The sequence below is a fragment of the Clarias gariepinus genome, chromosome 16, assembly GCF_024256425.1.
Source record: "Clarias gariepinus isolate MV-2021 ecotype Netherlands chromosome 16, CGAR_prim_01v2, whole genome shotgun sequence".
Classification (NCBI taxonomy): Eukaryota; Metazoa; Chordata; class Actinopteri; order Siluriformes; family Clariidae; genus Clarias; species Clarias gariepinus.
In genome coordinates this window covers 14,697,891-14,714,689 of record NC_071115.1, presented here as the reverse complement: position 1 = coordinate 14,714,689, position 16,799 = coordinate 14,697,891, and the positions used below count along the sequence as shown (strand labels likewise).

General features: G+C 38.2%; 1 protein-coding gene across 3 annotated transcripts in view; it reads right to left on the bottom strand.

Moving 5' to 3' along the window:
• The window catches only part of gas7a (growth arrest-specific 7a), a 48,498-nt gene that overhangs the window by 3,555 nt on the left and 28,144 nt on the right, over positions 1-16,799 (bottom strand). For all 3 annotated transcript variants that reach the window (XM_053514638.1, XM_053514640.1, XM_053514639.1), the window contains 7 exons: positions 14,408-14,523; positions 12,166-12,240; positions 11,972-12,050; positions 10,611-10,742; positions 7,337-7,460; positions 1,340-1,419; positions 1,019-1,117 (listed from right to left, as the gene is read on the bottom strand). In XM_053514638.1, coding sequence (XP_053370613.1) covers positions 1,019-1,117; positions 1,340-1,419; positions 7,337-7,460; positions 10,611-10,742; positions 11,972-12,050; positions 12,166-12,240; positions 14,408-14,523 — 705 coding nt within the window. The remainder of the gene's footprint in view (positions 1-1,018; positions 1,118-1,339; positions 1,420-7,336; positions 7,461-10,610; positions 10,743-11,971; positions 12,051-12,165; positions 12,241-14,407; positions 14,524-16,799) is intronic.

Below are 16,799 nucleotides of genomic sequence, written 5' to 3'. Positions count from 1 at the left end.
AGAGTGGCATTGTTTTTCACCCCAATATACAGTATATAGACATGCATATAATTCTAACAGAATGATTCTTCACTCTCATTCACAAGAGCGTCACTGTACTTAATTGTAGTTGTATAATAAAGAGACCTCACTGTTTATTACTGTGTCTAACACTGATATTTGGCCACCAGCCATCATTAAATCTACAGCTTTCACTGGTGCAAGCTCACACCACTTGTTTACTCAGCTCCGTCTCGGACAGCCTGGTCACCGAAGCTCTAAGTGGTAGGATTTGCTAAAGCGTTTAGTTCTGGGTGAAAGATGTGGAGCATGCACTTTTAGTAACAGGATCAGTAACTGGATCATGGTTAATCCTTTAGCTGGACTAATAAGCTGTTGTAAGAAAAGTGTGCATGGAAATGCTGCATCTGGTATTATAGGGAGAATATTTGCATGGTCACCTGAGAAAAACTTTTATATGGTTAAATGTAAACGTTTTCTCCTGTATAAACTTTGAGCGCTACAGGTTTTCCCGGAATGAATAAGATTAGATTTCGTCATGTATCTCACGTGAATTATAACAGTCAGGAGGCCCCCAAACTGAAAAAGCAATAACCACTTTATCCTATGTACAGGGTTGCAGGGTGCCTGGAGCCTATCCCAGGGCACAAGACAGGGTACAAGAGTAGAAGGGTGCCATTCTATTGCGGGGCGGGCACACACACACACACACACACACACACACACATATGCTTGGGCAATCTGGGAAGAGCAAATAGTGTAATCTGAATGTTTTTGCACGGGGAAAACATGCACACAGAGTCTAGGTGAGAATCAAAGCCGGACCCTGGAGGTGTACCCACCAGTGCTAACCACGACGCCACTGTGCCACCTAAATATATTTCTGCAACATTTATTTTAAGCTTTACAATTTGCACAATCTACTACAGTAGCCAACGTTAATTACTGACCAAATAAATAGGATTAGAAGTGCAAAGTGATGGTGTTAAAACAATATGTGAATCTGTCCATCACTTACACTTTGGTTGAACATGTCTGTCTCACGACGTAGAGTTGTGTACTGGAGCAGGTGCTGCTGTATCATCTCCACCCTCTCCACTTCAAGCCTTTCCAACTCCTGTGCAAGCAATCAGATGTGAGAAAACTGTAACACTATAACTGTGTCTTAGAACATTATCTAACATTTACATTCAATACAAGAATCTCCAAATTGGGATTCAGATTAGGAACGTACAATAATTCTTTAGAGTGGAAATAAAGTATGAGATTTCCAGACAAACAGTTTGGGCTACATAAGTTGTTTATATATTTATATATATATATATATACTTTTAATTACCAGACTTGTAGTGATCATCTCTTCAAACCACTTAGATTGAGCTTGATTGTAGAGATCCACACAGCGCATCAAGTCATCACCTACAGTATTACAAGCAAAACAGACTTACAGAACCACAGACTCAGAGCTTTTACACTCCAGCAGGAGGCAGTCACAGCTCATACTTAAAATAATGGACAATATACAAAAATGAACAATAAAACAATCTGGAACATTAAACATAATTGTATAGCTAAGATTGAGGAACCAAATACTACACCATTTAAACAAAGTGACAAATCCATGTATATTGGAATGAGCTGGTGTCTTTATTAATGTTTGCCTAAATAATTGGAAAAACATGATAACTGACATCAAGTAAGCAGCATCTAACCATGAATGATGTTTCCTATTTACAGTGGGAACTGTGCATAGGTGTGTGTCAGTAGGGCTATACAGTACTTCTGAGCTCACCAAAAAAAAAAAAAAAGGCATGTGAGATGCTGACACTTCTACATTTAAATGTGCAATGTGCGTCAGAATAGCAGGAATTTAGTAAGGATTGCTGATTAGCCAAGCTGGAATATGTTTTTTTTTTTTTTTTTTTCATTTAGATGCAGCCATATATAGTGTATAGTGTACTGCTACTGCTGAGATTTATAATAAACTGCATCTTCCCTAAACACTCACCCCCTGTAAACTCCCATTTCTGTATTGTTACAACCTAGAACTGCAATAGACTTAAAAGATAACATCTTATACACAATATTCCCGAAAGTATTCGCTCGCCTGCCTTCACATGCATATGAACTTCAGTAACATCCGAATCTTAATCCGTAGGGTTTATTATGATGTTGGTCCACCCTTTGCAGCTCTAACAGCTTCAACTCTTCTAAGAAGGCTTTCCACAAGGCACTGTCAGACGCTGATGTTGGAATGAGGAGTCCTGGCTCACAGTCTCTGCTCTAATTCGTTCCAGAGGTGTTGTATCAGGTTCGAGGTCAGGACTTTGTGCAGGCCAGTCAAATTCTTCCACACCAAACTCGCTCATGCATGTCTTTATGGACCTTGCTTTGTGCACTGGTGCGCAGTCGTGTTGGCACAGGTGTGGGGCTGTTTTTCAGGAGTTGGGCTCAGTGAAAGGAACCTTTTAATGCTTCAGCATACCAAGTCATTTTGGACAATTTCTCCTTCCAAATTTGTGGAAAAGGTTCGGGGAGGCCCCTTTCTGTTCCAACATGACTGCGCACCAGTGCACAAAGTAAGGTCCATGAATACCTTTTCCTTTTCCCATTGGACTTGGATCTTACTCAAATTCATGTGAAGGCAGATGAGGCTGCCTTGGCATATTTACTTTTAGTGTAAGTAAATAAGTTACTCCTAGTTAACATAAGGTCTTTAAAATGTGTCTAGTAATAAAAGCTTTAACTGCAAATATGTATATTTAAACGCTATGACACACACCCATTTGTGGAAGTGCATTTTTCTAGCTAATTATGTCACAAAGGCTTCCAAATAAGGGGTTATGACCATGTATTTGCCCCCCTTTTTTCTTAATGCCTGAAGAAGGATGAAGATCAAAATGTTTTTTATCCCACTAGGGTCATCTCTAGTGGGAAAATTAAATCTTGTGTCAAAGCACAAAAAAGAAAAAAAAATTTCTTTGATATATTTATGTGAATATCCACATGAAGATCTACAAATTATCCAAAAGTGAATTTTTTTTTATTATAAATAGCATGAGTCTGCACAAACCAATGCATAATATCGACGAGGGGGATCTACATAGCTCGGGTTAGTCAACAATGTTGAGACTGAATAATTATCTGCGCTCTTTTGATGTGAAATCTACCAGAAAATTAGCTTTGGTGAAAGTACTTGCTATCAAAGTCACATAATTAGATTATTAAAAGGACATAGTTTTGGAGAACATTCCTTAAAAGTGCAGCATCATGAAAACCAAGTAGCTATCGAAACAAGTCCAGGTTTTGTTAAATAAATAAATAAATAAATAAATAATAATGGTTCACCATTAAATCCATCACTAAAATTTGAAAGAAAACATAACAACTGTGCCTAAAATTGTCCATTCACCGAAATGCAGATATATTTATCTATATATTTGTTTGTTTGTGTGTTTTGTTTGTTTGTTTGTTTGTTTGTTTGTTTGTTTGTTTGGCACAGACCCAATGATTCGGAACACCAACTACGCCCTGCGTCTCAGCCAAGCGAAGCAGTGGATGGCTGTCAAAGAGAACTTTGACAATGTAATCTTTGCTAACAAAACAGCTGTGGCTTTGGAGCGCTTTGCGTTGATGTGCTACAAAAAAAGGGGTCGGCAGGTAGCGAAACCTAAGGACAAACATCCTGTAAAACTCCATGTTCGGGGGACCATATCCCAACAGGGACCAGGACCAATAGTTGTCTTTGAAGGTTAGTTCAATATAATGCACAGCACATTTACGTAATGAGAAACAGTAGCTTAATAGTATAATAGTAAACTATAAATTTACAGTAATTATGGACTGGCATTATTATGAAGAAAGCAGAATAAAATCTGCGCTAAAAATGCAATAAATTGATCATCTTCAAAAGGTTTTGCCGGCGTTGGTACAGCGCAACGGGGGTGCTACTGGGATGTAAAAATGTAATTTGTTAAAAAACATTTTCATTATTTATTAAATAATATTATGATGATCATAACAGCCTACTGCATTTCATTCTTATAATAACGCAAAACACAGGCGCTGCGGAATGACATCGGCGTCTGCTGACGCAGTAGCACGTCCTGACAATGTTTTAATTTTATGGTCATTTAGTTTGACTTATTTCAGTCAATGAATCTACTACAAATTTAAAAAACACAAGTATAAGATAACACAAAACCCACCATGCGTACTGTAGCTTTTCTAATTACACATGATAAAATCTAAAGGCTCACTGTGATAACATTTACATTGCTTAAATTCGATCCTAATAAGGTTTAATTGAATTTAAATTCTAAATGTGTACTGAAATTTTAGTACTGTGATTATAAATTCGTTTAATTACAATCTTTCACTTGATTTTATCTGCAACTATGTGCGACTCTAGACCACTCAGCGGTAAAAACCAGCAAACGCACAAACCCAAATCCTGTCGCCGTGAGGCGCGGCGGTAAAAGTAGAATATCGCTTGTCTGCCATCAGAAGTTCGAGGAGGTGTATACACCTATGCATGTCTTTATATATCGTTTAACAATGATACAGGACATTCAGTAATTGATAGTGAAAAACACGTATATGTTAATATGTAACTGTAAGCACTGCACTGAGCTGGAGATCTTATACAGTATGGTAAGCTCAGTCTGTGTATCCCATAAGCATCTGTGATTCTTTTATAATACAATCCCTCAAACACTTAATTTAGTATTTACTCAAGAACACCTGCTGAGTCATTATGAACATGGCACACATCAGCGTTAACTTAACTAAAGGCTTAAGTGTTCAGACAGGGTGTGTCTCAGTCATCAACTGAGTTTGGATGTTCCTGGTAAGTTACACATACAGTACAGTAAGTGAATATATGTTACTGTGTGTGTTCAAGCACACACAGTAACACACACACACATATATATATATATATATATATATATATATATATATATATATATATATATATATATATATATATATATATGTGTGTGTGTGTGTGTGTGTTTGTGTGTATATGTATATATATATAAGATAAGATAAGATAAACCTTTATTCGTCCCGTTATTTGTTTTTCCACGGCAGCAAGTTGACAGTACAAAGTTAAAGATTAAGAATAAACAGAATAAAGTCAAATAAAATAAAAATAGGGGAAATAAAATTAAATAACAAATACTAACAGTAAATGTATGTACAATGTACTAATATATATATATATATATATATATATATATATATATATATATGTGTGTGTGTGTGTGTGTGTGTGTGTGTGTGTGTGTGTGTTCTTGTTTTAATTTAAATTTTGTTATGCAATACGTTGAAAGGCTATATCTCTGGTTTTGGAATTGTTTAGCCTAATAATATAAGTGCTAATAATAGACTGTATATCCATAACCTTATATTTGAACTGAATTTATGCTTGAATATATGGAATAATAATTTGCCAGAATATACTGCATCCTTGACTCCTGGCAATGCTGGGTTGGGCTGGGTGCTGATATGCTGTTTTGTCCGAATCATGCCCTGTTCTGACTGGGTCATGCCCTGCTCTGCCTGAGTCCTCTTCTGCTTTGCCCAATCTGGGTGCTCTTCTGTCCTAGCCATGCCTTACAATGCACCATGGTTTTAAGGATGTGGTGCTAGTGCCACAACCCAGCTTTTAGGACATTGTGTTGGTCCCAATACCAAGCTTTAAGTATGTAATGCAGTGCAATTGCCTGGCTTTGGGAGCATTCTGTTGATGCCACATACAAGTTTCGGAAGCAATGTGCAAGCAGCATCTCTTGGCTTTAAGGAGTTTGTGCTCTTGACAAGCTTTTTTTTTTAAAGCTCATAAAATAGTCTTTCTTGTCCCATCGCAACTTGTTTATTCCAAACAAATTCTCACCAAAGGCAGAAAAGGCAGCCTGTTCCATGTTTCATGTCCACTTCTTCTGCATCATTCCATCATGCAAGTTACAGGGGACCAAGCACCACCCCAGTTCCCATGCCAAGTTCCAGCATGCCAAGTTCCTCCTTAGTGCCTTAGTTCCAGCCCATTACACATGTCTAGTCCTGGTCCAGTGTCTATGCCAGGGTTTTTGAACTCCAGAAACTGTCCAACACAATTTTGTGATTATTCTGCTCAAACACAGCTGATTCATCTAATCTGTTAATTACCAGGTTCATTGCATGTGTTTAGGTGTTGGTGAATTACAATCTGTGTTGGACACTGTCTCTCCAGGATTGGAGTTGAAAAACCCCGGTCTATGCCAAGTTCCATCACAACCCTCACCCTAAGTCCCTATTTAGGTCCCAGGCTCAGTTCCAGTTCAGTGTTCACACCATGCTTTAGGTGCAAGCCTCAGAGTAAACTTTGCCACACAACATCACAGCCTCAGCATTATTGGACTTCAAAATGTTCATGTGATATATAGCAATAGAATAGATAACATCACGCAGAAATTTATTACAAAACAGATAACTTTCTCTGCATATCTAGTCATCAGCTTTGAATATGTCCCTGCTGTGCTGTCTAATTTAAGAGCCTAAAGCAGGCACCAAACTGTTCTTCTTTGTATGCCTACACACCATTTTCTGCCTGGGCTCTGACTGGGTGATAATACTCTCCCATGGTGTATCAGGCAGTTCTCAGCTTTCAAAAGCTGCATCCTGAAGGTTTCCACATCCCCTTCCTCTCAACAGAGCTGAATGGCCAGCATTGAAATCTAGTATTGATAGTCCTGACTTGTTGAGGACAAACATGTTGAGTGCGACTGATTTTAACTTTCTCTCTAATGCCATTATGTCACTGTATCTGTACCGGATCTCCAGTCTTCAGCTGTGAGAAACTGGCTCCGTTAAAATGTTGGATCCTGGCGATGAAGCAAGAAACTCTTTCAAGGGCAAAACAGTGTTTGTTAACTGACTTCACACTAGAGTGACATACGAAAAACTGCTTACTTGTGTTAAGGGATAATAAGGTAAGGTAGATAATGGCAGGCTTATTTCAGGAACGTTTCTCGAAATGAGGAAATGGAGAGCAGAGCAGGAAGTCATGAGCTCAATAATGAGAAATTCTCATTCTTATTGTCCAGTAGAGGACTAAATCAAATTCATATTGCAGAACTGATATTTGATTATGATTATTTACATATTTACATGTGATTTTAAGTGTGTGCCCACTTAAATCAGTTCTAGCAAGACTAAGCTTAAAACACAACGGTAAAGAAAAGGAGACCAAAAGTCACCGAAAACTGGAATCTGAAATGTTGCTTAATTTATTACTTTTACATTTAGTAAGTGAAAAAGCAATACATTTAAAGCTGCTAGAAAAACTACTGACCTGCTTGAGTGGATTTCCTTCGGGCCTTCTTGATGTCCTCTTCAGTCTTGTTGCTCAGTTTAATCTCCAGTTGCTGCGTCTTCACCTCCAGGTCCTTTTGCCTATCCGCCAAAGCCTTGCGAGCCTACACACACACACACACACACACACACACACACACACATAGCGCAGACCTCAATATATCACCTCCAATTACTAAAATGTGTTTTGTTCCTCCTGTTTTATTCATAACTTTATTCATATTTTATTAAATCTATTATCTCTGTTTGAAATGACTTTCCTATTGTCTGTACCTGTTTGGAGGAGAAATTAGTAAAGCATCTATAAACACTGGCCCATTTCCTACCACTCTGGGGACTGATTAATTCCCCCTAATGAGTAATAATGCTCTGTCAGGATTATCTACCCACATCTGTTGCTTTGGCTCAATTTTTCAAATAATCCTATTTATGGTGTGTTTTGTTGGACAGTCAATGCCATAAACAAATTAAGTATTCATCCTATACGACGTTCTTGCATGTCCAAACAAGAATACCATCTGACTCCATTCTTCGTACAGGCTCAGCGAAACAGGGGAGTTAAAGATTGAGATTCTAATCCTCAACTATCCCGTCTCATTAAATGAAGCTCCTGACCTGGATCTGCATAATGCTATACATTGCTCCATCGCCACATGTTTACCTGTCTGGAAAAGACCATACGTGAGCAGGGATCACTTTGTTTCTAATAAAGGGGCCAGTGAATTCAGCTGTGTATCTACAGTACAGTAGATACCGTTAAATCGGTATCATTCTCTGTGTACCATTAGATAGGTGTCTTTTTTTTTTAACCATGTAAAGGTACAGTAGATTCCTGTTTTATTCTTTGTTAGCCTCAATCATTTACTTTAGAAGCCTTCGGAATGGCCTACACACTACAGCATTTTAATTTCTTCAGTAGTAAACAACTATTTTGTTGGTAGGAAGAAAAACATAGATCTGTCACAGCCCAGTGCCTCACCCAGCCACCTGCTGTGGATGAAGCAATCTGGCCACAGATCCAGTATGGTGTGGTGGTGATGCGTACAGCACAATCTGTTAATGCCATGGTTGCTCACTTACATTTGGGCAACGTTTTAAAGATATTTAAGTATAAAAGAACATAAACTCAAAAAAACTTAAATTGAGTCCTGTATCATAACCAGACTATGAGAATGTCATATATGTAATGTCATGCCATATAATATTACATACTACGATAAACTATGAATTTCTTCCTTATGTGAAATAATCAGGCACTCCATACCCACAGGAGTATGAGTGTGTGATGTTTGTGCATATAACAGAAACTCGAGCCTCTATTGTGCAACATGAGGTTAGTTGGCAGTTGTGTATATCCGTGTTTTATCCAGCTAGCTTGCTGTGCGTGTCTCGACAGGATTGGTTCTGAAAATATAATGAGCTGCTTCTTCCAGTTGCTAGGCTTGGCTAATTTGAAAGGGGGATTCGTACTCTCACATTTGTTACTAGGATTTGTTACCAAGGACAAAGTTACTGTCTCAAAAGGTTGCCAGTGACAGATACAGAAAAAGACTGACCATCCCTTAGAGACCCTTTTTTTTGAAGAAGAAGAAGAAGAACTGTTAGATTACACTGTACATAGACCTTTATGTTTTATACCTTTTGGCCTTTTGTCCACACACAAACCCTGTTTTAGGTCACAGAAGACGTCTTCCAGTTTCCTGGGGTGACGTGTAGACCAAAAAAAAAGCTGCATTTTGGATTGTAAGAGCATCTGCTATATGTGCTGTAGCTCCCTCCTGGGTTTGATGGAAGAGTATAATATAGTAGTTAAGAACTATTTTTTTCTGGCTTCTGTTTGGTCAACATGGGTTTACGATTAGGGAGTCGTGTTTATGTGAACAAACGGAAAAAAAACTGTTAAAACAGCCTTTTGGCTATACATGTGGACTAGACAGTTTTATCCTCCCCAGCTGAATCTTTCTTCACCTTTATAAAGAATCCTTCTTTACTAAATGTGCAAAATGTCCTCATTTTGTGTTTAGACTGCCCGTAGTTATTATAATTATTGGCAGCCAGTTCTGGAGTAGCTCGTGTGACTCACTCACTCATCGTCTAAACCGCTTTTTATTTAGGGACGTGGGGGGCCTGGAGCCTATCCCAGGAGACTTAGGGCATGAGACGGGGTACCCCCTGGACAGCGTGCCAATCCATCACAGGGCACACACTCACACACTCATTCACACACTACCGGCAATTTGGGAATGCCAATTAGCCTAATCAATAAGCCTAGCAACAGTGCTAACCACATCCATCCAATTAGAAACCTCCGTAGGTTAACTATTCAATTCAATTCAATTTCATTGGTATAGCGCTTTTAACAATTGTCGCAATTCAGCTTTACACAATCAAAAGAATTATGGAAATGTGTATGAAATGTGAATGTATATGAATTAAAATGATAAAATTTGGATAAGATTGGATGAGATAACTAGGGATCATTGCAGCCACTTCCCATTTTAACGCCCGTAGTAGGACCTCTGGTTAAAATTCACACACTATGGGCAATTTGTGAACGCCAGTTAGCCTTATCTACTTGTCTTTGGTCAAGTTCTTGTAGGAGGGCCCAGAAGAAACCAAACAAGTATGGAGAGAACATGCAAACTCCATGCACACGGAATTGAACACGGACCCGCAGGTGCAACTGAAAAACCACTAAGCCATCGCCAGTTGTATGAAACATTTAAAAAATGGGTGGAACAATACATGAACTTAATACAACATATTTTCTGGGATAGAAAGTTAAAATGGGACAGCCATGGGAAAACTAGAACAAGTGGCTACCCTGCTGTGTCAGCAATCATCATTTCATCTCTTGAAATAATCACACTAGTGGCTTTTGATTCACGATTTGCTACAAAACATGATATGACAGATCATACAGTTCCTACCTACTTATAAAATATGTGCTAACTACAGTACCCAAAAATTTTAGGAAGTACATTTAGGTGTTATGTTGTCAAATAGAGAAGCTGTCATGATAGTTACAGTGTGCTTATGGTAACATGACACTTATATCACTGGATGTAAACGGCACAGAAGCTCAGATCAGCATATAGTATGACATGCTGTTACATGCTGTGTTTACAACAGGGTTTTACATCCTGACAGGGTTTAAGTAATGTTTAAAGATGAAATGATATAACTATTAGTAATAATACTTTAAAAATTGTCTGTAATGAGAGCTCTACCGAAATCATGATTATGGACCATACCTTCTCTACAGCAGCATAACGACTGACCAGCTGTTTCCGCAGGTCAGCAATGTGGTGGTCATATTTCTTCATGTCCTTCTTGAAGTTGTCCCCTCTGAACGTCAGCAGTGGCTTCTCCACCTCACACTGAAGCTTTAAGGCAAAAGTTGGACGGTTCACATGAGAGGAAAAAAATCATTACTCTCATAACCAGCCCTTAACCACAGCCCACTCGCCCAACAATACTGTCATCCATAGCCTTGTGTAGGTGTAGGTCAGTGTAGGTGCTGTAACCGTACAAGTACCTGAGTGTGTGTGATGTGTGTGCACTTTTAGTGGGCAGCTGTGCTTCCTGAGTTGCTGCTTCCTGCTGCTAGACTTTGCCTCATTTTGGGGGATACATTTGAATAGGGTACAGAGTTCCTATCTTAGTAATAATTATTAAATTCTGAGAGTGCGCCATCTTTTTCATTGTGTCTCTAGAGTCCAGAAAGTTCCATGAATTATACCTGTTTTTAGCAGAACATGTCTTTGCTCCTAATCTAAAAAGTAAAGCCTATATTAGATGGGTTTCAATAAAGTGTGCCTATGACAAAGAATGTTATTTATTCATTTAAATCATGTTATCTCCATCTAGAACCTTTGACCTTACATGCTTTTTGGTAAAAGCAACATTTATTAAAAAACACACACACACACACACATAAAAAAAAAAAAAAAAATCATTAACTACTTGGTGACTGCAGGAAAGGAAACTAAATGTGTTCAGTGAATTGTTGGAGATTGTTGAATAAGTATCATGGTTAAAGCTCTTACTGCCATTGTGGGTTACAAATAAGTCATGGACTGCTGTGACAAAGCGCTGTCCTCATCTGCAAAAGTGATGCTAACAATGGAAGAGTACGTGGATGTTACATTGTGAACTAAACTTTTTGTATTATTTCTTAATGTATCCCAAGACTTTTTGATTAAAAAGAAGTCTGTATGCAACCAATTTTATTTTTACTTGTTTCAAATAGCTGCTAGTACAGAACACTACAGAAACACAATCAGGGTGTGGGATTGCTGCTCTGTTTTGAAAAAACTGACAGAACAGATTTATCTTGTTTTGCAGTGAAACCCATCATTTATACACAAACCCTCACAAATATGTATGTGATACATATGGACAGATAGTTGTCTAATGTAAAATTGTTTAAGCTTCTGTTCTTTTCACCATGAGACATCCCTCTCCAACATCTATTCATTATTTTATCCAACAATGAGTCTATCTTTACAGCGTGATTGTCCTTAAATGTGTATATTCAAGACTATACTACTATATTAAATGTGTATATTCAATACTCTTTGTACTCTTTGTCTGTTGTTTTGCTGCTTCCTACCTTTGAAGAGAATTTGAGATGCACCTCTGCTTCATCAGCCAAACTTCTTTTTAGCTGGGCCCAAGCCTCACCGAGTGTCCTAAACCAAGACAGAATAGCCATTGGAGTGAAATAAAGCTAGAATTCATATACACACATGAATCAGTCACTCTACACACCCACACAGATGCCTGCCACTATCTGGTTTTACATACCCCTCTTCTTGAGCAGCAAGCGGAATCTGGGAAAGCTTGGAGAGGTTCTTGGCATACTCTTCTTCAATCTTTATTCTAGCACAGACAGAATATGCAGAAGAAAAACAGTCAGAACTGGCATCATGCTATCCAGTAAGTAGTGTACGGCAAACAACTGAGGCACTGACCATAAATCTGGTATAATAATATCGCTGGATACACCAACTGCGTTGAGTTTCCTGTTAATAATGTAATTACACACACAATGCGGGCATGGGGTACAACACTTGATGAGAATAAGCCATAGGCATAGTTGTGTAATAAGCCAGCCTTGTTTTGAGGTAGGCAAAGAGACAGTGAGTCACTCTTCCCTAAAGCTGAAAGTAAGAAACCATGGGATTAAAGGAAATCTCATAAAATAAGCCACTTACAAAGAAATATCTTCAGCAAAGGTGTCTTTTAATTTGTCTTGCACAGGGCCATAAAAGTGGTCATTACAATCTATGTGATGAGCCGCTTTAATGAAAAGTTACATATATGAGTAATACAAATCAAATCTATGCTGTATGATTTACCAAGATGCTCTAGATACCACACGTTTTACATCAGGTTTTATACAGCCTAAAACAGCAGTGCCATAATTTACATGGTCATGGGGTTCACAAAGGCATCTGGCAGGGCAGGCTCTCACTACTGGAGGGACGTACAGTACATGGTCACAAGACGTTTGCATGATCCAAGAAGATAGCTCTTCACATACTATTCCAACAAGAGCAATCAAATATGCCAATCCAAGGCTGATAGACACCATTGCAGTCTGTACCAAGTGGAAAGGAAACTGTACTATACTACAGTGAAGGGCTAACAGCTCAACTTTCCTCAAAGATCCACTGTCAGTAGTGGTGACCCTGGAGGTATTCACAGCCCAGAGCATTAGAGAGGTCAAACAAATGGCCTCCTGGTTTGGAACCTGTCAAGCTCCCATGTCCTGGCTTGGTTTTCAGATCAAGTCCTGGCCCAGTGCTCATTTTAAGTTTATAACCCAGTGCATGTTTTAAGCACTGAGCCCTAGCTGTTGGAAAGGACTGGTTCAAAGCCTATGCTAAATCCTGTTCCAGTTCTCAAGCTCCATCCTGCCCCATGAATAATCAAGTCATGGCTTTAGCCCCACACTAGACCCTGACCCAATCACCAAGTGCAAGCCCAGTCCCAACTCCACTGTGCAGTCCAGGGCCTTGTTTTTATGTCACAAACCCCATGCCAATCCCCCAGCAAGACTCCAGTGTTCAATTTCACTGTCTCAGCATGGGAGAAACTGACTGTAAAAGGTGGGGAGGGGGTCCTGGTCGACTGTTAGGCACATTGGGTGTCCGAGGAGGTTAAATCAGGATTTACTCAACAGTGCACTACTGTGGCTTCTTATAGGAAACTTTTATGTTGACATGGACTTTTTAGTTTTAAACTTAGTCTCACTATTGGTAATGTCCTTATTATGTCCACATGTTTTTTTTATTAAGAGTTAATTAATCATCTGTTCAAGCTCCTCTACCTTGCTCTTCCATGAGCAGTACAGTTTTCTACTGTTTCAGTTTTTTACGAGATGGTTAGTTTATAGTTTGTCATCATGACATGAAGTATGCACTTACATTCCAGCCTCATCACATGCATGACAACTTCTTTCAGTGACATTCTACAACATTACATGTAAACAGACTTTTCATTCTTAAATTAATAGAAAATAGTTCGGGTTGAGGAATTACTGATGGGGAATGAAACACGAAGGTGTTGTTGATTAAAAGGAATATTTACTTTGTTTTAACGGATTCCACCATTCAGGTTGAGTATTTTTAGCGTGTGTTTTATTATTAAAATGTTTTATCATTAAGCACATACAACCACCAATGATTCAGTTTAATGTCATCTGCTAGCTTTTTACTGATGTCTTTCTACTGCGTACAGTACATGTGTAACTATGTATGTAAATTATGTATGCGCTATCAACTAGATGTACGTAATATTGGTGGCTTTTGGTATTGCAGCAATAAAATGACCACTATACAGTATGATTAACCAAAATTCATCAACGAATATCTACTTCCTTTTAAGATCACTAATGTAAACTTGAAAATTTGGAGTTTGGTAACGATTATTTGTCTCCTGGTCCTTTATTTGCATGACCTTTAAGTTTAATTGAATTTCTCTAGCATACCTGTATAAACTAAAGAGATGTGCTGGCGTGATGGAGTGTAAGAGATTGGCATACCGTTCCCTGATGAATTCAGCCATTTCCTTCTGCATCTGTTTGCCCTTCAGCTGTTTCTGTAGCAGCACCTCGAAGCCCGATACCGTGGTCGTCCCCTGAGGGTCTTTTTTATCGGCCTATAGACCACAGACAAAACAGGGTAAAAATAGTTAAATATTGGTACGCCCACACAATACTCAAAACACTCCACGCATTTCACTGCATATCGTACTGTGTATGACTGTGTATCTGACAAATAAAATTCGAATTTGAAATTTGAAACACAGCTTCAGTAACTAACAGAAAATTATCAGACATTTTTTTTCTAATTGTTGAAGCTGCTTTTTTGTTTGTTCGATTGTTTAAAAATATCTTGTTCATAAGGACCAGTCAAATGTCCTCACAAAGGGATAAACCTTGACCCCAACTCCTACTTTGACAAACATACAGTACACCCACCTGTGTGCATGTTGATGAGTAGGTGAGTCAGTGAGTGAGGGGATGAGCTTGTATGATTCAGAGGGTGTGTGTGGGCATGACATCACGTGTGGGGCTGTATGTGATTCAAGAGAGAAAGTGTTTCATCCTACATGAGTAATTGAGCATGTGTGGTCTTTGATGCACAAGCATGGAGGTTCACCGGTAATTCATTGTTTTGGTAAAACACAGAACAATACTAAACTTCGAATGTGAATCGAATGTGTGTGTATATGTGTGTGTCTATTATTTGCTGGTCTGACAGCCACTGACGTACCTCCTTACACATAGCAGAAGTGTCACATAATCTTCTCACTTATAATTTAAGGAAAGCAATGCTCATTGAACTGTGGAATGCCTTGTGGCTACACACACACCACAAACTGAAATATTACTAGAGCAATTAGAAAACTCAATCCTTTTTTAAATTCTAATACTGCTTTCTGTACAAAACACTTTCTAATAAAAACTTTTTTGTACTTTTTTTTTCCCTAGTAAAAGGAAGCATGTCAACATTATTATCACAGGTATTTACATATTTACATTATTACATATGTGCGGAGCCTCCTAGGGGACATGTGTCCAAAAAAAAAAACTAAATTCCGTCATAGTGTCCTAATAAAATGAGTCAACGGACTGACAACCCGAGCACAGGGATAGACTAACTGAACCAAGTGCTCATTGTCTAAATGCCTGGTTTTGTTGTGTCTATAATATTTTTTAATTAGCGATAAGACTACTACAGTACACAAAATAAACAGAGTCACTCTTTAGTGACTTCTAAAAAGGTCACTTTTGCTACCAAACATTATACAGAAACACCAAATAAATAGATCATTTGCATTTTTCTTTGTTGCATGTAGCACAAAATCTGTTGATTCCGAAGATGACAAAAAAAAAACAGTATATAGCACTGTCAGGACTGTTCGTTCTGTCTCTGATGGCCACAGCACCTCATCACCATCACAAGCAATGGTTTCTCTGGCCAAACATCAGGGGAAGTATCTTCTTCAGTGGTGGATCCAGCCTTGGCATGCCTTCACAGCAATGTCAACACAGGCCTCTTCCATTGTCTGGATTAAAGTTGCATGATAGTAGGGTTGACCGTCATAGACCTTCCAATACTAGACACTAGACACAATGCAGAATTGCACAACACAATGTGATGTTTCCATCCTGCTGCCTTGGAATTTGGACAATGACAATGTTTTTACCCTGTTATTGGTAACATTGAAACCAGTCTCATATATATATATATATATATATATATATATATATATATATATATATATATATGAGACTGGTTTTAATTTTTTTATTGTTGCATTTTTTTTTGCACATTTGTCACACTTGATTGATTCAGATCATCAAACTAATTTCAATATTACATTTTAATATTGCAGAGTAATTACAAAATGCATGTTTCAAATAATTTATTTATTAAACAAAAAAATGTCAACACCTGCCTGGCCCTATGTGGAAAAGATAAATGCCCCCTAAACCAAATAAATAACCAGTACTGGCGAACAATGGCAATCATTGCAGGTCTTTGCAATAACTAGCAAGTCTTTAATTTTGGTAGACAGGCCACTCCTGGAAAGGTTCACCACTGTTTCAAGTTTTTTTTTCGGTGTGTGGATAATCCTATCACCATAGTTCTCTGGACTCCCAAAGCCTTAGGAATGGTACTTTACCAGCTTTCAAGTACGTTATCTTTCGGTGTGCTTCACTTTGTCAGAAATCTAAGTAATTTCTTGATTCAACAGGTCTGGCAGTAATCACTCATGGGGAAACTTAAATTTAATTTAATATAACTTTTTCACATAAGACCAGGTAGGTTTAGACAACTTTTCCCCTTAAAAAAATGAAATGATAATTTAAAAACTGCATTTTGTATTTCATTGGGTCTGTCAATTATTTAATGGTGACAAATAAG